We start from the raw sequence: 21,576 nt of genomic DNA, 5'->3' as shown, positions 1-21,576 counted from the left end.
GTTGATGGTCTGCACCTTGTGCGGACTAATATATATACACACTTAAAAATTTAGTTCTAATTTTTTATTTTAGAAAAAAAAAAATTATTAAATTAGATAAAGAAATTTAAAGTAATACTATAAACTATAAAACCAATATTTCATATCGGTAATCAAGTATTAATTATGATCTTTTGTTTAATAGCTTTATTTGTGGTCTCAGATCCTGAAAAAGACTAAACAAACATCTCTTAACTCTTAAGCTTTGAACTATTTGACTTTGAAACTCAAGAAGAGACAACAAGGTGGTTTTCTCTCTTTCAATCTCAAAGTTTTTTTTCTCTAAAGCTCAATCCTCAGATTCATCTCCTTTTGTTGGTTTTCCGGATTTCTAAAATAACTTCGCTGAAGAATTTGATCTTTGTTGATTCAAGAAGATGGGGACAACACTGGGGAAGCCATTTGCCGGTTTATTCCAAGAAACCGAACAGAGAATAGTGTTTTTAGGCCTCCCCGCTACCGGAAAATCATGGATACTCCACAAACTCAAAACCGGTGAAATGCTTTCCACAAACATGCGCACTGTTGGTAACTAAACAAGCAAGCACATCACACTTATTTCTTTGTTCAAATCACTGTTTTCGAATAAGCGTGCATTACTCTTTAAGACACTTTTTTCTTTTTGTTTACATAAGACACATTCGGCTGGTGGGACACTTTCACTGAGCTCTAGACGCTTTTTGAACTAAAATGCCCCTCTACTCAGCAAAAAGAAACAACAAGTTTGGTTTTGATTTGTTGTATTTAGTTTAGTTAACATTTACTCTAGTTAGTTTTTTGGATAGTTGAGTTTAATTCTGAGCCACTAGATGACATCCAAAACAACAAAATCAAACCATTGAAATATATTAAAACTGAATATTTTTTTTGTTAAAAAAAGGTTTTGTATTCCCCAACATATTTTAGTGGTCATTATTACAAATTATAATGTATAAAATATATATTAGTATGTAAAATAAATTGTAATTTTTTTCATCTACATTTTGATATCCATAATGTATATATTTTTTGTAAAATTTATAATGTTTACATTTTGAGATCTATGTGGACGAGGTTTTGTGGTCACTATTTTGTGGATACACATATTTCTATATATCACATGGAATTTTGTGGACATGGACACCATTTTTATCTTCTACATTTTAAAATCTATTTTAGTATATTTTAACAACTCGAATATGAGAAAACACATGAACACAAAAAAAAAAAATTTTGTGGACTAGACGTTTGTGGACAAATGAAATATATGAACATAAATAGTTGTGGATTGAGTAAAAATGTGGACATGGACACAATATCAACAAAAAAAAAACATATCAACACACACAAAAAACATTGTAGATTAATTATTTGTGGACATATATGTTGTGGATAAACTCTCCTTAAACCCTGAAGTCTCATCAAGACCTCAACTTTCCTAGGATCCTCCCAAGTACTAGCCATTCTCTGGTTAAACCAAATATGAAATCACCTAAACTCTGACTTAGCAATAATCAATCTATATATACATGTAGAGTAAGCGTAGACACATGTGGACATATAAGCTAGTAGTACATGCTTATAACCCTCCACCAAATTCTTTGTTCCGATCATATCCATATTTTATAAATAAAAGCTTACACATTTCCAAACAGGCTAGAAAAGCTGCTGGCATCAAAAGGTAAGAAGAATGCAAAACCAAATCCTAAAAGTCTCATAGTGGAGTAAACGATGGGTACAAGAAAACACATAATCCTCATACTGAGATAGTGGGAGTGATTGAACCTATGAACTGCGACATAAACCAACTAGCTTTGACTCCATAAAAGAGGTCGCAAAGACCATACCTTTTGGAGAAGATTCAAAGAGAAGAAGCAAATAAAACATCTGGAATTTTCTTACAGTGTTTTGACATCAGTAGCGAGACCAGAAAAGCTGATGAAGACACCATTGTGGGTCTTGGAGATTCTCTAGAGATTGATGCTGATTGTCTGTAGCTGCACACTGATCCTACGATCACCCGCGATGGCAAAGCAGTTCTTCCCAACCATAGCCACAACGGCACTTTCATTGTGCTCGAAGATCTGAACGGCACAATATCCATCGATTAGTCACCATCATAGAGAATCAAACATAAGACTCAACTTACCGGAGCATCGGAAACGAAGGTCTCTTCACCGGAGCATCGGAAACGAAGGTCTCTTCACCACAGCATTGGAAACGAAGGTATCTTCACCGGAGCAGTCATGTCAAAGTGAAGAATTTCTCTTATTGTCTCGTTGATGTGACCCAGGGAAATCGTCCAGTGTTGATATCAACTCGGTACATGAGACATGACGGCTCTGCTTCGCTGTAGTGGATTCAGCGCCGGTCGTCGACACGTATCGATCCAATTCTTCTTCAGATCCGGCCATATAAACTCGTTAGTAACATCTTCTCCATAAAGAAACGAGATTTGAGAGTATTAACAGAAGAAGGCAAGAGTAAACTGCAAAAGTGAAATCAATCAACTTCTGGGAGAGGATGAAAAAAAATCACCTCAATTAGGGTTCAAAGTCCGTAGAAGTGATTTTGAATTTTAATTTTGAGATAAGAGATAATGAGTAAACGATTTCTATTTTCTTATATTTTTTTTTCTTTTGTTTAGTTGGAAAATTTGGTTTAGTTTGGAAAAAAAAAAAAGAATGAAGCAAGTTATAGTTGGGGGTTGAAGTGACAATAGACACAAAGAAAGTATAGTTCCAGCGAGAAGTGTCCGAATGTGTTAAAAGAAAGTAGAAATGTGTATTATAGTGTAAATTTTTCTTCGAAGAAACTATTCAAACAAATAAGTGATCATTGGTTCTAGGACTAGACATGGAAAGCTTCAAATAAAAGAACTCAAGCATATGTTTCGTTGAAATGGGCAGGCAAGGTCGGTATAAGGTATAGAAATTTTTTTTTGGAAAACCAGGAAGATCGGGGCCGATACCCGAAACCATCATGATGGTTTAAAATAGAAACATATAAAATCTTACGTCATGATGGCTTTGGTGTAGATGATACCGTTATGGAAACATTACTTTCAACAAGTATCAGGATTTGTGTACGTGGTCGATAGCACGGACCGAGAGTATATCGACGAGGCAAAGAGTTTCCTTCACATGGTGATGGACTCGGTAACGAAACCATGTATTTTTAAAACATCTAGCAAGTTTTATATAATGCCAATGTTTGTTTCCCTAGATTCAGATACATGGGATGGTACCGGACAATGTGGCTGTTCTTGTTTATGCAAACAAGCATGAGGTTCCTGGTGCTATGACTGCTTCTGAGATCAGTAACGAACTTGATCTCACTTCTCTTCGTCAGAGAAACTGGCAAAGAAACTGGTAAGAAGATATATACAAACCTCTAAAGCCTATAATCCTGCCAAATAAGATTTTGAGTATTCCAATGATATTTGTTTTGGTATTCGCATGTTAGGCATGTCCAGAGCTCATGTGCATTATGTGGTGACGGTTTACATGAAGGACTCGACTGGCTCTTGTAAAAATGCTGAAAGAATGTAGCAAAGTTTTTTTTTTTTGAAAAAAAAGAATGTAACAAAGTTATGATTTTTATTTAATGCTGAATCATCTGTTTCAAGTTATTAAAATAATGAACAGTGACGAACTCAGTTCGTTGAGGTTCGTCTAGATGAACCCGAGCCATCACAGGTTCGCCACGTGGTGGCTCTCTATTGATCTGTTTTTAAAAAAAAATAAGAAAAAAGTAAAAAAAAAAGTTGTGAACTCCATGGAGGGTTCAGTGATGCTGATGCCCTAAGCTCTTTGCTTATAAATATTTATATGTTTCTTAAGACATATATGAAGCACAAAACTAACAGACAATTGCATAACAAAGATGTCTTCATAATATTCGACAAAGATTCGAGAGAGTTTCTCGTTAGAGAAATAGACAGATATTTTTAAGTTGTCCAAAGTACATAGATATTTTTAAATTGTCCAAAATACTTAAAAATATATATAAATAGTCAAAAACAAATGTCTAAAATAGCCAAAGTATATTTAAAAGCCCAAAAATATTTATAATATATATTGATTTATCCAAATATTCAAAGTAAATCAAATTATATGTTAAGTTTAGATATTTTGACATATGTTATTTAAATTTATGTGTAATATATTATTTTGTTTATAAACTTTGAGAAATTTAAAATATATAATAAATTAAAATTTTAAAAATAATTTAAATAGATTATCCGAATCCGAACCGAACCCGTAAAGATCTGAATCGAATTTGAACTAAAATTTAGAAGTACTTGTATGAGACGAGTGGCGGAGCCACATAGAATGAGTTGGGGGTCACTGAACCCAACAAAATTTAAAATTTTAGTGTAAATTATATAAACTCAAGCTATAAGCTCCCCCCCCCCCCCCACACTCTAAATATTCAAGTTTAATATTGATGACCCCAACAAATATATATTATGCCTCAGCCACTGTATGAGACTAACATTTTTGGCTTTGAAAACCCAAAATCGAATAGATCTGAACCGAAACCGAATAGATCTGAACCGAAACCGAATAGATACCCAATCTCCCATCCATTTATCTATAACTAACCTATCAAAAGCTTAATAAGTCAAAATGTCAAAAAGTAAGGTTAGTGAGTGAGATTCGTAACTTTAGTCTCCTAAAATTAATTTTCCTCCGTCCGAGAGTATAGAATCGAAAAAAATAACAAAAGGGAGAAGGAAAGACTGATTGATTCTCTTTGTCATCCACGCATCTCCCTTGGTTGGCTTTGCCAAGTCAGCATTCAAACATCTCAAAGCTAAACAACGCATTTACAAATTTTCCCAAACCAATTTCCTTCAGCCAAAGGAAAAATAAATAAATAAAATTAACAAAAAACGTTCAGTCTATCTCTCTCTCTCTCTCTTTTGATACGTTGTGAGATCGATCTAGATAACGATAGTTCGCCATGAATCCTGAGTAGTAAGAGGCCTCTCTCTCTCTCTCTCTCTTCTCATGATTTTGATATTATCTCATCTATGATTTAGCCGTTGTTTTTCTGTTTTAATTTTATTTTGTGGTTTCGTTTTTGGTTCGATTTTGCTTTGGATCTTTGTTTGTTGCTCGGAGGAATCTACGCAAAATTTGATCTTTTGTGTGGTCTTATTTTTATAGTCTGATCGATTCTCGATTTGGATCTTTAGATCTAGGGGAAGCAGACTGAGATCTGCAGTCTCTGATTTTGATTACTTAGAAAGTCTCATCGTTTAAATTAGAGAGCGATAGAGACATAAGAGCCTTGATCTCATTCCCTACCATAGTCGATTCACAGTTTTTATTTATACGAACAAATTCATTTCTTTTTTATACGAACAAACACGGCAAAAGTCATCTTCACCGATCATGTCTTAATCCGTTTTTTTTATTTATTAAAAAAAAAATGATTGCAGTGACTATCTGTTCAAGCTTTTGCTTATCGGTGACTCTGGTGTTGGAAAATCATGTTTGCTTCTAAGATTTGCTGTAAGTAACTAACTCTGCACAAAACTCTAGTTTCTTTCTCAGCTTAGATGCATTCATCTTTATCTATTTACACTATGGTATCCTTGTGTGTTATAATTTTGGTATCTTGAATTTGTGTGTGTGTGCAGGATGATTCTTACCTGGATAGCTACATCAGTACCATTGGTGTTGACTTTGTAAGCATATTCTTCCCATCGTCACCTATTTCTTAATATTTAGAATACGGAAAAAGAATACTATTAATCTTTACAAATGTTGTAATGTAGAAAATCCGTACAGTCGAACAGGACGGAAAGACAATCAAACTCCAGATCGTAAGTGTGTTCTTGAGTTCCATTAGCTAGCTACATGTTTTTAGTTTAATATTTTTGACTCTTGTTTTGGTAATCTGTCATGTGTACAGTGGGACACAGCTGGTCAAGAACGTTTCAGGACTATCACCAGCAGCTACTACAGAGGAGCTCATGGCATCATTGTATGTGCTCACTCAAGCAATCATGTTTTTGTTAATACATCCAATCGGTCAGAGTTGACTTTTTTTTGGCAGGTCACCTATGATGTCACTGACCAAGAGAGCTTCAACAACGTCAAGCAATGGCTCAATGAAATCGACCGTTACGCTAGTGAGAATGTGAACAAGCTACTCGTTGGGAACAAAAACGATCTCACTTCACAGAAGGTTGTATCCACTGAGACAGCTCAGGTAATTAAACAAACCAACCAACCAACTCGTTTCTTTTAGCTGTAAACCCTTGTCGAAACACACAATAACATTTGCTATCTATTCCTCGGACAGGCTTTTGCAGATGAACTTGGGATCCCTTTCTTGGAAACAAGTGCTAAAAATGCAACCAATGTTGAAGAAGCTTTCATGGCCATGACTGCTGCTATTAAGACCAGGTTTGTATTAGATTCTACTTGTGTTCCTTAAACCTTTTACTTCCATACTTAACCGTTGTTGTTGTTGTTGCTCCTGTCTGCAGAATGGCTAGCCAACCATCTGGAGGTGCCAAACCACCGACGGTCCAGATTCGCGGACAGCCGGTGAACCAGCAATCAGGCTGTTGCTCATCTTGATTCCATTAGTCTCAAAGGTCCTTTTTGGATCATTACACCATTATAATCATTTGTTTCCATTGCATTGTGACTTTTCCAGTTGTGACAACTCAGTTGAATCCTTTTTTTCTTCCTTCATTTTATAGCTTTGCTATTCTTTGTCCGATGTATTTCGAAGTTTAAAACTCATAAATTCTATAGTAATCCTAATTTCTCCGACCACCGCTTAGTAGTGGCAACATCAGAGACGATCATGTTACGGAAACTAATTCTTGGAACCCAGAAATGCTGAGACTATTTGTAGCAGCTGCAGATATCCACCGAATTGGATCACTACGTGTGAGCAGAACAGGCAGAAAAGACTCATACAGTTGGGACTTCACGAAATCTGGTTTGTACACAGGGAATTCTGGCTACACCATAGCACACGACTTGCGTACACGATCCCTACAGCCAATGGTGTCTGAACCCAGCACTTCTGAACTAAAGAAAGCAGCATGGAAGATTAAACCCCAAGGAAACTAAAGCACTGCATTCGGCAAATTATCTCTGGATATGTCGCTACGGCGCAGAATCTACGAGATCGTCATTGTGCCCAAGAGAGTATTTGTGTTCGCTGCTGTGCGGAGTCTGAAACTATAAACCATACTCTGTTTGAATGCTCACCTGCCTTGCAGTGTTGGGCATTGTCACCAATCCCTGCAGCTCCCGGGCTATTCCCGCGACAGTCTCTTTTTGAAAACATAGATTATCCCCTATGGAGGGCAAAGAAATAAGGCGCAAATGCAGAAACCATGAAAGTCTTCCTCTGAATAATGTGGTATATATGGAAGGCGCGCGACGAAAAGCTTTTCAATAACAAGGACATCACGCCATTGGACACTATTCAACTTGCCATAAGCGAAGCTGAAAGCTGGACCATTGCCCAACGAGTTCCAGAAATAGAAAACATTGTGCTGAACAATGTTACAGAGGAAGGAGCGGCTGAGGACCAAACTCTGACTCCACCAAGCTGGAGATGTCAGGTAGATGCCTCGTGGATAAGCAATCGAAATATACTAATTTTATCGAATTCTATGGTAATTATGACACTAATCAATGTTTTATCAAAAAAAGCTAAACATTTGTGGAACAGAGGGTTTATAATTTGTTTTTCCATTACTAAAAAAGCACTCAAACTTGTTCTGTAGAAAAAGTGTAACAAAAATGATAGAATTAAGAACAAAATTAAACTAAGACAGTAGAGAGATAGATAGATAGATAGATGCTGAAGGACCAAGGAGGGGTCTTCATTTGCCCAACGATGGGAACTGAGCACTGTCTCCTATGGCCGGAGCAGGAGCTCCTCCGTTCACTTTTTCATCTCTCTGTCCACAACCACCATTGCGGCCTCCTCCATCTCTCTGTCCACGGCCTCCTCCTCTTCCACGGTAACCACCTCTTGGGTTGTATCTCTCTCCAGCAGCCGGCTTCAAAAACTCGTTAATGCTCAAAGACTAAAAACCAAACAGAACAAAGCATTGACTCAGTACGAAGATGCTTTAAACCGAAAGATGTATATTCAATGATGTAAGGGAAATAAAACAACGACCTTCTTAGCCTTCTCTTCTTTCTCAGAAGCATCTTTGCGTTTGTCGGATCCCTGAAATATTAACAAAACAAAGATCATCTATCTTGCTCTCTGACAAAATACAATAGAGATTAAAATAGAAACATTCAGATTCTGACCAGCTTGATGAAGATTTCCTCGTTATTGGTCTTCTTGCTAGAGAGCTGCTGCATAGACTCGAACACTTTGGTATCAACTTTCCTTTCCTCAACCTTTGTGGCTTGCAGAGCTTTCTTCTTCTCCTCCAGAATTTTCTCATACTCTTCCAATGTCATTTCCTAACAATAATCCCAATAACCCTTAGTGTATATAATACTTCCTTTTAGGCTAAAGCTTTAAACTTTTCTCGGCTCATATAATATGTTAAAAGCACATGAGTAGTGGAAGATGTTTATACCTTGTCTTCAGGTTCTTTCTCCTTTTCCTCATCAGCAGGAGCCTCATTCTTTGCATCGGTGGTGTTGTCCTCACCGCCTTCCTTCTCAGCAACAGAGCTCTCCTCAACCTCTGTTGTGGCTTCCTCCGTTGGACTAACATTTAGACAAATAGAGTTTCTTATTCAGTCTTATTATAGTACAAGACATCATACAAAGAAACTGAAGAGCGGGATGCTTACGGTGGAATATCATCTTCAGGGGTACCCCAGTTTCCACGACCACCACCCTCACGTTTCAGGTCATTACTAGCAAACATCAAGTCACAAGAACAAGAAATCAATAACATTACAAGTCAAACATAGTAGTAAACTGGTAACCAAAGAATAAGACCTAAAAGAGAGAGAGAGCTTACCCACGACCTGTCCCGCTACGGCGCTCAAAGGCCCTCTTTGGGCGGCCTTCCACATCACCAGCTCTACCATTGGCAAATCCACCACGTTGACCTCCACGGCCACCACCACTTTCGCGGTATCCACGGAATCCACCAGTCCTTTCTCCATCCTTTGGATCATGAAGTCTGTCTCCTCCCGGGTTAAATGAACCACGAGGAGGCCCACGTCCCGCACCACCACCACCACGACCTCCTGAAGGAGCATTCCTTGACTCTCTCACTACATTTATTAAAGACAAATTTCATTCAATAACTTATTGTTGACTTCTTATATATAAGTCCAAACGAGTAAAAGCTACCTTTCAAGATTAATATTCTGAATAGAATAAATCATAGCTCTAATTTAAAAGATTATACATACATATTATCATCAAACAAAGTAGCAGAGAGAAGCTAAGACAGTTAAAACACTAAAACCCCTAAATGACAAAAGCATACATCTTTCATGTCACACCCTCAACAAGATTCATTTAACACTGCCCGAAATGTCTGAACACTAAATCTGTTCCACATCATTATTACACAAACAGCAGACAGAAGCTAAAACAATAAAAACACAAACCCCCCAAATGACCAAAGCATACATCTTTCAACTAGATTCACACTTACATAACTCAATCAAACACTACCCAACACGTCTGAACACTAAAACCTATTCATTATCTAGACAAATCAAAAGAACATTTTACCAGCTTGAGAAGTAGGAGGCTGCTTGGTATGAACCTTAGCACCCTTAGCAGGAGGCTGCACAGGAGCTGCTTTCTCGACCTTCTTCGGCAAAGACACAACAATCTGGCTTGGATCCTCAGCGTCACCTCCCAAGAGATCAAACGGGTTCAAAGTCGACATTTTCGGATTCTGAATCGACCACGAGAAACTGTTTTCGCTTTGATGGGTTTTTCGACCTTATTGACTACACGAATCCATGGAAGAAATCTGAATCAAAAGGTCGGAAGGGATGATTTCGGACAAGAGTTGTGTTTGTTTTGTATGACTCTCAGAAGTCGAAGGGAGAGTGAATGTGGGAGCTTGGAAAAGTATGCGGCAGAGAGATGTAAAGATGCTTAAAACCTAATCCGTAAAACCCTCTGGAGACTGTACTCTGCGGGTGGTTGTATCTTAAGCTTATTTACTCCTCTTATTTCGTACGTACGATTGGGCTATTCCTGCGATCCTGTAGATTAATTCTCACAAACTCCAACTGGTTAAGCCCATTAGCAGTTATAATAGGCTTTTAGCCAACTTAAAGAATTTGTGGGCTTCAATTTCAACCTTCTGGACTATTCTTTTGGTGTTAACCTCCTTCTACTATACTAGACTAGACGCGGGATTTATTTTAACACCGAATTTCATTTATTCGAAATGGTCCAACATAGAACAACATAGCAAAATATATATTTTTTAACACTGAAAAATTACTTTATTCCAAATAATTGGTCTAAAAAAGCGTACATAATGTAACACCATAGATTAGAAACTAAACATATCCACACACCACTACGGACTATGTATGGTAAATGGTTAAATTCCAAAGAAAAGAAAGAACTAGATCCCAACTGAAACAAAATATTTTTTAAAACACAGACGATTAACATCTTGAGGATAAACCAAACGCTATCATATGTTTTTATCATCTTCACCACTCGCATAACAACTTAAGGCTGTAGAGCATAGCTTGTTGCGTCTACAATAAAAAAAGCACACCGTGACCTTCAGATCCGGCAACTGACCGTAAAACTTCCAATCCAGAGCAAAGCCAACTCACAATTATATGTAAGTGATATGCTAAAGAGAGTCTACGTGAGAAAGAAGAAAGAAGATAACAGCGTGGCACAAGAGGAAGAAGAAAAGAAGTTTGAAGATTCGGTTTAGAGTTGTTACACAATTGTATTTGCCCTTAGCTAAAGAAATAAAGTAGTTAGTTGGTGAGTCTTGGACTCAAGATACATTTGTAATTGGCTTAGTTCTCTGGATTGTAGAGACTAAGAGAAGGAGGTTGGGCGGAACGTAATCAAATATACATACAAATTCTATCAAATTGGTGCGATTTGAGCGTTCTTGGATCGAACTATCGCGATTCGAGATCGATGACGAAGAATACGAGATCGAGCACGGAGGAGCAAGCGGATTCAACGGCGGCGTTGGAGAAGCTAGCGACGACCTTACAGAAGCAGTCGGCGACGCAGATCGAGTCCGATCGTCGATTCACGGAGACGTTTCGCGAATTGGAACAGAATTCAAGAGAGATGGAATTGCGATTGGAGAGTAAGATCGAGGAGTGTTACGAAAGGATGTGCGCGATGATGGAGAAGAAGTTTTCGAAGAGCACTAGTCCGGCGGAGGAGCAATCTCAACCGTATCGTCCTCCGAATCATCAGATGAACTTGGGGGAGGAGCAACCGCAACCTTATAGGCATCAGAATCATCGGGTCCATATCTCTAACTCGGAACCAGGCCGTAGCTTTAGGAATGAGGATCAGACTGAGCGTTATCAGGTGGTTAAAACTAGAGATGGCTTACTTAAGAAGATAGATCTACCGGCGTTTGATGGTGGCGATACGTATGCATGGCTGGCGTTAGCGGAGATATTTTTCGGATTGGCGGTTATGATGATAGAGCTAAAATGGAGGTAGTCTCTGTGAGTTTGGCAGGTGATGTACTCAGTTGGTTCAACAGTGAAACTCATAGGAGGAATTTGAGGAGTTGGAACGAGTTTAAAGAGAAGTTGGGAGCAAGGTTCAGCAAGGTGAAGTATAGGGATCCAAGCCAACCATTCTTCGAAGTGAGTCAAACAGGGAGAGTGGCTCAATACATACATCTGTTTGAAGATCTTTTTATGCAAGTTACAGGATTAACAGAACGACAGTTGGAGGGGATCTTTATGAATGGGTTGAAGCCTGAAATGAGAGAGGTCGTGAACATGTGCAAGCCGGTTGATTTGGATGAAATGATTTCTTCGGCGTACCAAATGGAGGGGAGTGCCCTGTATAGAGTGGTTTATCGAGAGAAGCAACAGGAAGAGAAGAATACTTGGAAGAATGGAAGCTCTAAATCATATACTACATCCAAATCGGGTTCAACGGGGTACGGGAAGCCACAACAGAGTAAACAGGGAGAGAACAATACGCAACGACCTCAGCTTCGTCTAACCGATGCACAAATTGCAGAAAAGAAACGGTTGGGGTTATGTTTCACTTGTGATGACAAATGGTCTCGTCAACATTGGTGTCCAAACAGATCATTACAAGTACTTACAGTGGTAAATGGCATTGAGATGGAAATTGTGGATCAGGCGTTGGTTGAAGTGGACAATGATGTAGACGAGAGTGAAGTGTCGATGATGGGATTATCGTTAAGTTCTTTTTTGGGTCGTTCATCACCAACAACTACGAAACTGCGAGGAACGATCAAGAAGAGCTCTGTAGTAATGATGATTGATAGCGGAGCGACGCATAATTTCATTTCTCCCAAGGCAGTCCAATAGCTGAAACTCAAAGCTTGAAGACTTGAGAGTCTAACTGTGTTATTGGGCACTGGAGTATCAGTAGAAGGCATTGGCGTATGCTCAAATGTACAGTTGGTGTTACCATCTATCTCTTTTACCACAGAGTTCGTTGTGTTAGAGCTGTGACAAGTTGATGTTATATTGGGGATGCAGTGGCTCAGAACTTTGGGCAAATGTACAGTAGACTGGGAGCTACAGGACTGGTCTTTCTGTTATGATGGAGCCTTAGTAACATTGAAAGGAGATCCCTCACTTCACAATCATAATGTGTCGCTGAAATCTCTGTTAACAGCAGAATGTAAAGAAGAGAAGATGACGTTACCAAGTAGAGAACAGAAGAGTGTAGAAGTTACCACTCTACTGATGTTAGTGGAGCAGAAACTATATCAGTATGTTGCAGTGTTTCAGAAACCTACGGGTTTACCTCCACTAAGAGGAAGAGAGCATTCTATATCGTTGCAGGCAAATGCTTCTCCTGTTAGCGTGCATCCCTACCGATACCCGCATGCTCACAAAGAATCTATGGAGAAGCTAGTGCATGAGATGCTTGCAGACGGTTTGATAAGACCTAGTCAAAGCCCGTACTCTAGCCCGGTGTTGCTTGTGAAGAAGAAAGACAACACTCATAGATTCTGTGTCGACTACAGGGCTTTAAACAGAGCAACGGTGCAAGACAAGTACCCAATTCCAATGATCGATCAATTACTTGATGAGTTACATGGAGCGAGAGTATTTTCGAAGTTGGATTTGCGAGCTGGCTATCACCAAATTCGGATGGCAGAGAGAGACATTGAGAAGACAGCCTTCCGCACACATGATGGCCATCTCGAGTTTCTAGTCATGCCGTTTGGCTTGACAAACGCACCAGCTACCTTTCAGGCGTTGATGAACGATGTCTTCAGGAAATTTTTGGAGAAATTTGTACTTGTGTTTTTCGATGATATACTAATCTACAGTAGATCATTGGAAGAACATGTACAACACTTGGAGGCAGTATTGGAGGTGTTTGTTGAACATAAGTTGTATGCGAATAGGAAGAAATGTGTGTTTGCTCAAGAGAAGGTTGAATATTTGGGACATGTGATCAGTAGTGACGGAGTTTCTACTGATGGACAGAAGATAGAAGCGGTTGTGAAGTGGCCTTCTCCAAAAACAATCAAGGATTTGAGGGGATTTCTGGGGTTGACAGGTTACTATCGGAGATTTGTGAGAGATTATGGAGCGATTGCGTATAATTTGACTGAGTTGCTGAAGAAAGAACAATTTGTATGGAGTGTAGCAGCACAAACAGCTTTTGATCATCTGAAGAAGGCTATGGTCTCGGCTCCTGTATTGGCTCTTCCAGATTTCACAAAGGTGTTTGTGATCGAATCTGATGCTTCCGGTTTTGGTCTTGGGGCGGTATTAATGCAAGATCAACATCCTATAGCATTTTTCAGTCGCGGGTTGACACAGAAAGAACAACAGAAGCCGATCTACGAGCGTGAGCTGATGGCAATAGTGTTGTCTATTCAGAAATGGAAACACTACTTGCTAGGTCGAAGGTTTGTAGTGCGAACTGATCAGCAGAGTTTAAAGTATCTCCTGGAGCAGAGAGAGATTACTTTAGACTATCAACGATGGCTAACAAGAGTGCTGGGCTACGAGTTTGATATTGAATACAAAGTGGGAAGTGAGAACAAGGTGGCAGATGGCCTTTCCAGAATAGATCACTCGTCGTTTCAGAGTGTTGTTGTTGACTTGTTTGCGTTGACAGTACCAACGTCACTTCAACTCCAAGATCTGTATGGTGAGATTGCAGAGGATGCGGAGATACATGAGGTTATAAGGAAGCTTCTAGATGGAGAACCAGTAAAAAATGGCTTTACTCTTGCCAATGAGAAGCTATTGTATAAACAGAGGATGGTTATTCCATCGAAATCAGTTCACATACCGGTGATTTTGGCAGAGTATAAAAGCTATCTTCTACTGGTCGAAAATGAGAAAGAGGATTCAAGAGTATGTAGCTGCTTGTGGAATATGTCAGACCCATAAATATTCCACATTATCTCCAGCAGGGTTGTTGCAGCCTATTGAATTGCCAGTGAGAATTTGGGAGGATATATCAATGGACTTCATAGATGGGTTGCCATTATCACAGAGTACTAACGTCATTCTAGTAGTGGGGGACATGCTGAGTAAATACGGTCACTTCTTGCTGTTGAAGCATCTGTTTACTGCAGTGGATGTAGCTCAGAAGTTTGTAAAGGAGATAGTACGTTTACACGGGTTTCCCAAATCTATCATCTCTGATAGAGACAAGATATTCTTGAGTGCTTTTTGGATAGAATGCTTCCACTTGTCAGGGACTCGTTTGCGCTTCAGTACGGCCTTTCATCCACAGACGGATGGGCAGACAGAGGTGTTAAATCGATGTCTTGAAACCTACTTGAGATGCTTCGCATCACGCCATCCTAAGACATGGGCAAAGTTTGTTCCATGGGCTGAATTGTGGTATAACAGAGCCTATCATACTGCATTGAAATGTACTCCATTTCAGTTGGTTTATGGTCGTGAGCCACCATCAGTTTTGCCGTATGAAGCAGGATCGACACAGAATCAGGAGGTGGAAACGATGTTGTTGGAGCGTGAGAAGTTTATGTGTTCGATTAAAGACAACTTGTGGAGGGCTCAGGAGAGGATGAAGAACAATGTAGATAAGCATAGACGTGAGCTTGAGTTTGAGGTGGGTGCTAAAGTGTATTTGAAACTCAGACCTTACAGGCAACAATCTGTGAGTAAACGATTGTTTCAGAAGCTGGCGGCCAAGTATTATGGTCCTTATGAGGTACTGGAGAGAGTAGGGAAGGTTGCTTATCGTTTGTTGTTGCCAGATACGTCTCGTATTCATCCGGTGTTCCATGTTTCTCAATTGAAACCGGTGATTGGAGAGTCTGAGACAGTTTCAGAGTTACCAGAAGTGATGAGTCGAGAAGATGAGGTGCTGATCAAACCAGAGGAGATACTTGACACATGCTATGATGACGAGGGGTACTTGGAGGTTTTGCTTAAATGGAAGAATCTATCGCAACATGAGTCGTCTTGGCTTCGTGTGGGGGAAGTTAAGAATCAGTTTCCTGGTTTCTCACTTGAGGACAAGCTGAGTCTCGCGAACGGGGGTATTGATATGCTAAAGAGAGTCTACGTGAGAAGGAAGAAAGAAGGTGACAGCGTGGCACAAGAGGAAGAAGGAAAGAAGTTTGAAGATTCGGTTTAGAGTTGTTACACATTTGTATTTGGGCCTGAGTATATAAAGGACCTTAGCTAAAGAAATAAGGTAGTTAGTTGGTGAGTCTTGGACTCGAGATACATTTGTAATTGGCTTAGTTCTCTGGATTGTAGAGACTAAGAGAGGGAGGTTGGGCGGAACGTAATCAAATATACATACAGATTCTACCAGTCAGATGATACAGATGCGAAAAAATTTATGGATAGAACACCCGAAATAAACTAACAACAAAAACATAAAATACCAAAAGGATACAAGTAAATACCATCAAAGGCTAATATATAACACCTCAAAAAATACAAAGCAGATCTTATAAAAGGCGAGCTGAAGCATGAAAGGAACGAAGACTCTCACTAGATATGCAAGTAGAAACTAAGATGCGAGAGTCTTAGCCTTGAGGGTCGACCACAACAGGCTAGTAAAGATGAGCAGCATCACAATATTAATTAGTTGCAAGCACAACGCTTGCAAATAGTTTTCACAAAAAAAACTGAAAGGAGGATAGACCAAAACATTAATTTGAACTTGAGAGATTAATGAGAATCCGTGAGTTAGAACTTAGAACCCTGAGAACTACATTTATGCTTTTATCCACATTAATGGTTTGATAAGAACGCAGCATGATTCAAAATCTAACTCCTAATGATGCAGCCTTCATAACGAGAGACCACACATGAAATGTTATGCATCACGCTCGTGAGGCCCTTACTTTCACCCAATAGATTAACGGCAGAGTTAAGATGCTTGGAATAGGCGTTAAGGAGCATGCGGGATTTAGCTTACACGGAGATTGTGGTGGGGTCTGATTCCCATGAACTTGTTGATGCGGTGATGAACCCTGTTAAATGGCCTCGCTGCAGAGCTGTACTCCAAAGGGTCACCACACTGTGTGCATCTATTGGTTCAGTTGCTTTTGAAACAGAGTCAGTCTCGTCTAACAAGGTGGTGAGAGAGATTGCAAAAAGCGTACTTCGTGATGGTAGGTTTCAATCTTACCTTGTTGGACCGGCCTGGCTTCATCAACTGATTCAAATGGAGTCTTCTTTGTGCTCATAGATTTTGTTTAGATTGAGCTCACTATTGATCTTTTTGATCTTTGTATTTGACCATTTTGGTTGTTTTCATTACTCAATGAAGTCGTTAAAAAAATGATGAATCCATATCCAATCAGATCAACAATAGCCCAACATACATTGAAGCATTGTTGTGTTTCCAATAAACCCTAAATAGAAACCATCATGAAAGGACATCATGAAACATGAGCAAGGCATAACTCTTCTGACAAGAACCAAAGACAAACTGAACATGGATGACAAGCACGAACCATTGAAATCAAACGAACCGGAGAAGCAAAGCAGTCACAAGACTCAACACCAAACTTAAAAACAAGAAAGTGAACCAACTACCAATAGCAAAGCCTAAACACAGATGAATGTCAACAAAGAACTAATTAAAACCTGTGCACATGACAAGTCAAACATGATTCTGTTGTAAAAGAATCAAACTACCCAACAACTAATTGTAAAGACTAACAAACCATTGGGAAGATCAGCGACAAAGGTCCACCAACAGCTCCAAAACCATCACGCAAGGATATCTGAAGTCAGACCTATGGGTCGCCACAGTCACCATATCACATGGATACTACAGAGGAACGCGAAACACCATAGACAAACTCCACGTACACTCCACAGATCTGGCGGGACAACCACAAACACCGCCGTTCAACCAATCATGTAAACGAGAGCAAGGGCTGGAGCCCATTGCAATTTAGACCGAAGAAGAGAGCTAACACACCTTCCTTGCTCTAACCTCCATGAAGAACATCATAAAGCTCTACAAAGGACGCCATACAGAGAGAGAATAAAACGACTTTAGAGAGAGACGAAGGATACACTACTTAGAGAAGAGACCGAGGAGGAATAGCCTTCCTCGGGTGGATCTAAGAGCAAAGGTTTCAGCAGCTACTGGCACATGATTTTAGTCATGCTTTTATTCATCTTTTTAGTAAGGGTTTACCGCTATATTCATCTTCATTTGAAATCTATGTGCTTCACAAATTGATTTCATATGAATCTGTTTTTTTTGTAGTCACAAAAAAAATCACAAATTGATCCAGGGTTTGACTGGTTTCTCTGCTACCACCTGCAAAGGCAGCTTTTGCGGTTGGTAACGGTTAATAGCGTTTCAAAATAATCATAAAAACCACTACAAATCGCTTCATACCATTCAAGACCTCTTAAAATCAAAAGCTGGCTTCAGCTAACATTTGCGGTTGCGGATGGATAAATAAATATAATTTTTTAATATTTTAAAATTTTAAATTAAAATTTATAAATGGAAATATTATTAATAAAAATATTATACACATTTTATATATTAATTTAAACTAACAAATAGTATCATAATTTTTTTATAAAAACTTTAAACTAGCTATTCAATAAAAAAATTAAAATTAATGTACATACATATATAAAGATATACATATATGAAACAAAAAAAAATTTAAGTTTTAATATAAATCTTCAAAAACAATTATTAAAATTATAACTTTCAACTGATTAAAAATTAAATAAATAAACATAATATTATTAATAATTATATTATATTAATAATTATATTATATTAATAATTATTATATTTTATCACAATTGTATGTTTTTATATTTTTATAATATAATTATATGTTTATATTGGTAATTTATTATAAAAACGCTGCAATATATCATAATCAATCAGTCACAAATATTCCGTAAATGCAACAATTTTTAAATGTTGTGTCAATCATATAAAATGCTAAATAACGTTTAAAACGCAACCACCCGCAACCGCTAGGTTTATACCGTCGGACCCTCAGTCATTGATTTCAAACTTCATTATAGCTTTTCTCATTTATAAGGATTTTAAAAGGATTAAAAAGGATTTTGAAAATATATCATTTTGAATGAAATTTTGTGTGTGAATTAAATCTCTTTAAATAGTGTACCTGTAAATTCTTTTTGAAGTTATTTCAGATGATTTCATTACTAAAATTTTCAAAATGGTTTAGATTTGAATAGTATCTATAATAAGGCCATTGAAATTTCAATTGAATAACATCAGATTGCTTTTAAATCTACTAGATTCGGAACCGTGGTGGTTTCAGAACACGAAACCATTTTTAATAAATTTTAGCTTTTCTGAAATCTAGTAAATTTTTATTAATATATAGTTGGAGATGTAAAAATGAAGATATGTTAACAATTTTTTGTTTTTTGTACAAATGCATTATATAGCTTAATATCTTTAAGGCATTCTATCAATAATAATATTTTATTTAATTATAAGTTTAAAGAATAAAATTCATATTTATAAAAATAAATGATATCATATAAATCTTATATTATTTTCATATTTAACTTTAATATGGTGTTTGTATTTTTAAATGAATAGTATGAATATAAATTTATAAAATATAACTAATACTAATTTATAATAATATTTATTGATAATTATGAAATTAAAGAATTATTTTATCAAAAGTTATATGAATTCTTTTAATAAGATTTTGTTAAAATTTTCAATACATTTTATTACAGTTAAAATAATATATATTAATACATATATATACATATATATATTATATTTAATAAATATCTATGAATTCAAATATTTTTATTTGTAATAAAATTTATTATAATACAATTTATTAAAAAATAGTAAAATTTATTAATGATTTACATTATTAAAAATATTTGAATAATATATGTCAGAATTTTATGAATAAATTAGATTAAAATTGATTTGACTATTATATTTAATAAATATATATGAATTCAAATATTTTTAATAATACAAATCTGTTCAATACGAGACGGTAAAAGCTTGTATTTTATTCATTGACTTAGAACCATATATATATTGTCGATCATATTCATGATAGACACAAACTGTTTGCTATCCTAAGTAATAGGTATATAACATAAACATCAATAAATATGTCGATCACCAAATCAATTCATAACACTCCCTCTTGATCGACTCATTCGGTTCAGGGTTCATTCATGCTTTTGATGTTGCCTCATTAAAACCTTTCCAGGAAAACCCAGTGGGACAAAACTGTGGATAAGGAAAGAGAGTAAAATACATGAACTCCCCCTGATGAATGCATCACTGAAGGTCCTTCAGTCGACGCATGCCTATCTGGTGCACGAGCTTCTTGAACACTGATGTGGCTAAGGACTTGGTGAAGAGATCGGCTGAATTCTCACTTGAACTGACTTGTAGCACTTGGACCTCTCCTGCCTTCTGGAGCTCGTGGGTAAAGAAGAACTTTGGAAGAATGTGCTTCGTCCGGTCTCCTTTGATGTATCCATCTTTAAGCTGAGCAATGCAGGCTGTGTTATCTTCGTATAAGATGGTAGGTGGATCCTTTCCTTTGGTTATACCACAAGTGGTACTGATGTGTTGTGTCATGGATCTCAACCATACACTCTCTCGACTAGCTTCATGCATCGCCAATATTTCTGCATGATTTGAGGAAGTAGCCGCCATGGTCTGTTTCATGGATCGCCATGATATTGCTGTCCCTCCATGTATAAAAACATATCCAGTCTGAGATCTACCAAAATGTGGATCAGATAGGTAACCTGCATCAGCAAAACCAACTAAACCTTCCTTAGATTGGTTAGTAAACATAAGACCCAAATCTTTCGTTCCTTGTAGATAACGAAGTACATGTTTTATCTCATTCCAGTGCCTTTGGATCGGACATGAGCTGAACCTAGATAGTAAGTTCACAGCAAAACTGATGTCTGGTCGTGTATGGCCAGCTAAATACATCAGAGCTCCTATGGCACTAAGATATGGCACCTCTGGACCAAGGATCTCTTCATCGTCCCTCTTTGGACCAAATGGATCCGTGTCCGGACCAAGGCTTCTCACGACCATGGGACTGTTTAATGGGTGAGATTTGTCCATATTAAATTTCTTGAGTATCTTTTCTGTATATGTTTCTTGATGCACAAGGATTCCATCTTTTACATACTCAAATTGTAAACCCAAACAAAACTTTGTTTTCCCGAGATCTTTCATCTCGAATTCTTTCTTAAGATATTCAACAGTTTGGGAAATTTCTCCAGATGTTCCTAGGATATTTAAATCATCTACATATACTGCAATGATTACAAAATCCTTATTGAACTTCTTTATGAAAATACATGGGCATACCTGGTCGTTTTTGTATCCTTCTTTCAGGAGATACTCAGATAGTCTATTATACCACATTCGACCTGATTGCTTTAATCCATAAAGAGACTTGTTCAATTTGATACAATGTTGTTCTCGAGAACTCTCTTTGTTTTTCATTTCAATACCATCTGGAATTTTCATGTATATCTCATTATCCAGTGGACCATACAAGTAGGCAGTTACAACATCCATTAACCGCATATCTAGACCTTCTCTTATAGCCAGACTTATTAAAAATCTCAAGGTCGTAGCATCCACCACAGGGGAATAAGTTTCCTCATAATCTATTCCTGGTCTTTGTGAGAATCCTTGTGCAACAAGTCGTGCTTTGTATCTCACAACTTCACCTTTCTCATTTCTTTTTCTCACAACAACCCATTTGTATCCCACTGGTTTTATATCATGGGGTGTCCGGATGATCAGTCCAAATACACCTATCTTTTTCAATGATTCTAACTCCACATTAATGGCTTCTTTCCATTTTAACCAATCTGGTCGTTGCATGCATTCATATATAGATGTGGGTTCTAGATCCTCATTA

General features: G+C 37.6%; 2 protein-coding genes and 1 pseudogene across 3 annotated transcripts; 2 read left to right on the top strand and 1 right to left on the bottom strand.

Annotated features, from left to right (window-relative positions):
• The first annotated feature begins 197 nt into the window (after positions 1 to 197).
• On the top strand, positions 198 to 3,658 carry LOC108810884 (ADP-ribosylation factor 1-like; annotated as a pseudogene).
• Positions 3,659 to 4,772: 1,114 nt separating this feature from the next.
• Positions 4,773 to 6,815, top strand: LOC108812580 (ras-related protein RABD2b). Of its 2 annotated transcripts, XM_018584871.2 has the most exons (8): positions 4,786 to 5,000; positions 5,468 to 5,540; positions 5,669 to 5,716; positions 5,807 to 5,854; positions 5,944 to 6,015; positions 6,088 to 6,243; positions 6,337 to 6,440; positions 6,524 to 6,815. In XM_018584871.2, the coding sequence occupies exons 1-8, from the start codon at positions 4,987 to 4,989 to the stop codon at positions 6,615 to 6,617; spliced, it is 609 nt and encodes a 202-aa protein (XP_018440373.1). In that variant the 5' UTR covers positions 4,786 to 4,986; the 3' UTR covers positions 6,618 to 6,815. The 2 variants fall into 2 exon arrangements, with proteins under 2 accessions (XP_018440372.1, XP_018440373.1); XM_018584870.2 differs by having other exon boundaries at positions 4,773 to 5,000; positions 5,944 to 6,243.
• A 918-nt stretch (positions 6,816 to 7,733) lies between these two features.
• Positions 7,734 to 10,087, bottom strand: LOC108812579 (RGG repeats nuclear RNA binding protein C). The gene is made up of 7 exons (XM_018584868.2): positions 9,723 to 10,087; positions 8,995 to 9,253; positions 8,822 to 8,887; positions 8,603 to 8,735; positions 8,325 to 8,483; positions 8,188 to 8,238; positions 7,734 to 8,092 (listed from the first exon to the last, which is right to left on the bottom strand). The coding sequence occupies exons 1-7, from the start codon at positions 9,880 to 9,882 to the stop codon at positions 7,886 to 7,888; spliced, it is 1,035 nt and encodes a 344-aa protein (XP_018440370.1). The 5' UTR covers positions 9,883 to 10,087; the 3' UTR covers positions 7,734 to 7,885.
• Positions 10,088 to 21,576: the final 11,489 nt, after the last annotated feature.

The sequence above is a fragment of the Raphanus sativus genome, chromosome 6 (genome assembly GCF_000801105.2).
Source record: "Raphanus sativus cultivar WK10039 chromosome 6, ASM80110v3, whole genome shotgun sequence".
NCBI lineage: Eukaryota > Viridiplantae > Streptophyta > Magnoliopsida > Brassicales > Brassicaceae > Raphanus > Raphanus sativus.
The sequence above is the reverse complement of the archived record's forward strand: the minus strand, read 5'-3'. Positions and strand labels throughout refer to the sequence as shown.

What these genes read in the sequence shown, in the direction of transcription:
- LOC108812580 (XM_018584870.2), top strand. An exon ending in AGACAATCAAACTCCAGATC is followed by an intron (nt 5,855 to 5,943) that starts GTAAGTGTGTTC and finishes TCATGTGTACAG; the next exon opens with TGGGACACAGCTGGTCAAGA. An exon ending in TATCCACTGAGACAGCTCAG is followed by an intron (nt 6,244 to 6,336) that starts GTAATTAAACAA and finishes TTCCTCGGACAG; the next exon opens with GCTTTTGCAGATGAACTTGG.
- LOC108812579 (XM_018584868.2), bottom strand. Translation starts at nt 9,882, where the DNA reads ATGTCGACTTTGAACCCGTTTGATCTCTTGGGAGGTGACGCTGAGGAT. An exon ending in CGTAGCGGGACAGGTCGTGG is followed by an intron (nt 8,888 to 8,994) that starts GTAAGCTCTCTC and finishes GATGTTTGCTAG; the next exon opens with TAATGACCTGAAACGTGAGG. An exon ending in AGGAAATCTTCATCAAGCTG is followed by an intron (nt 8,239 to 8,324) that starts GTCAGAATCTGA and finishes TTAATATTTCAG; the next exon opens with GGATCCGACAAACGCAAAGA.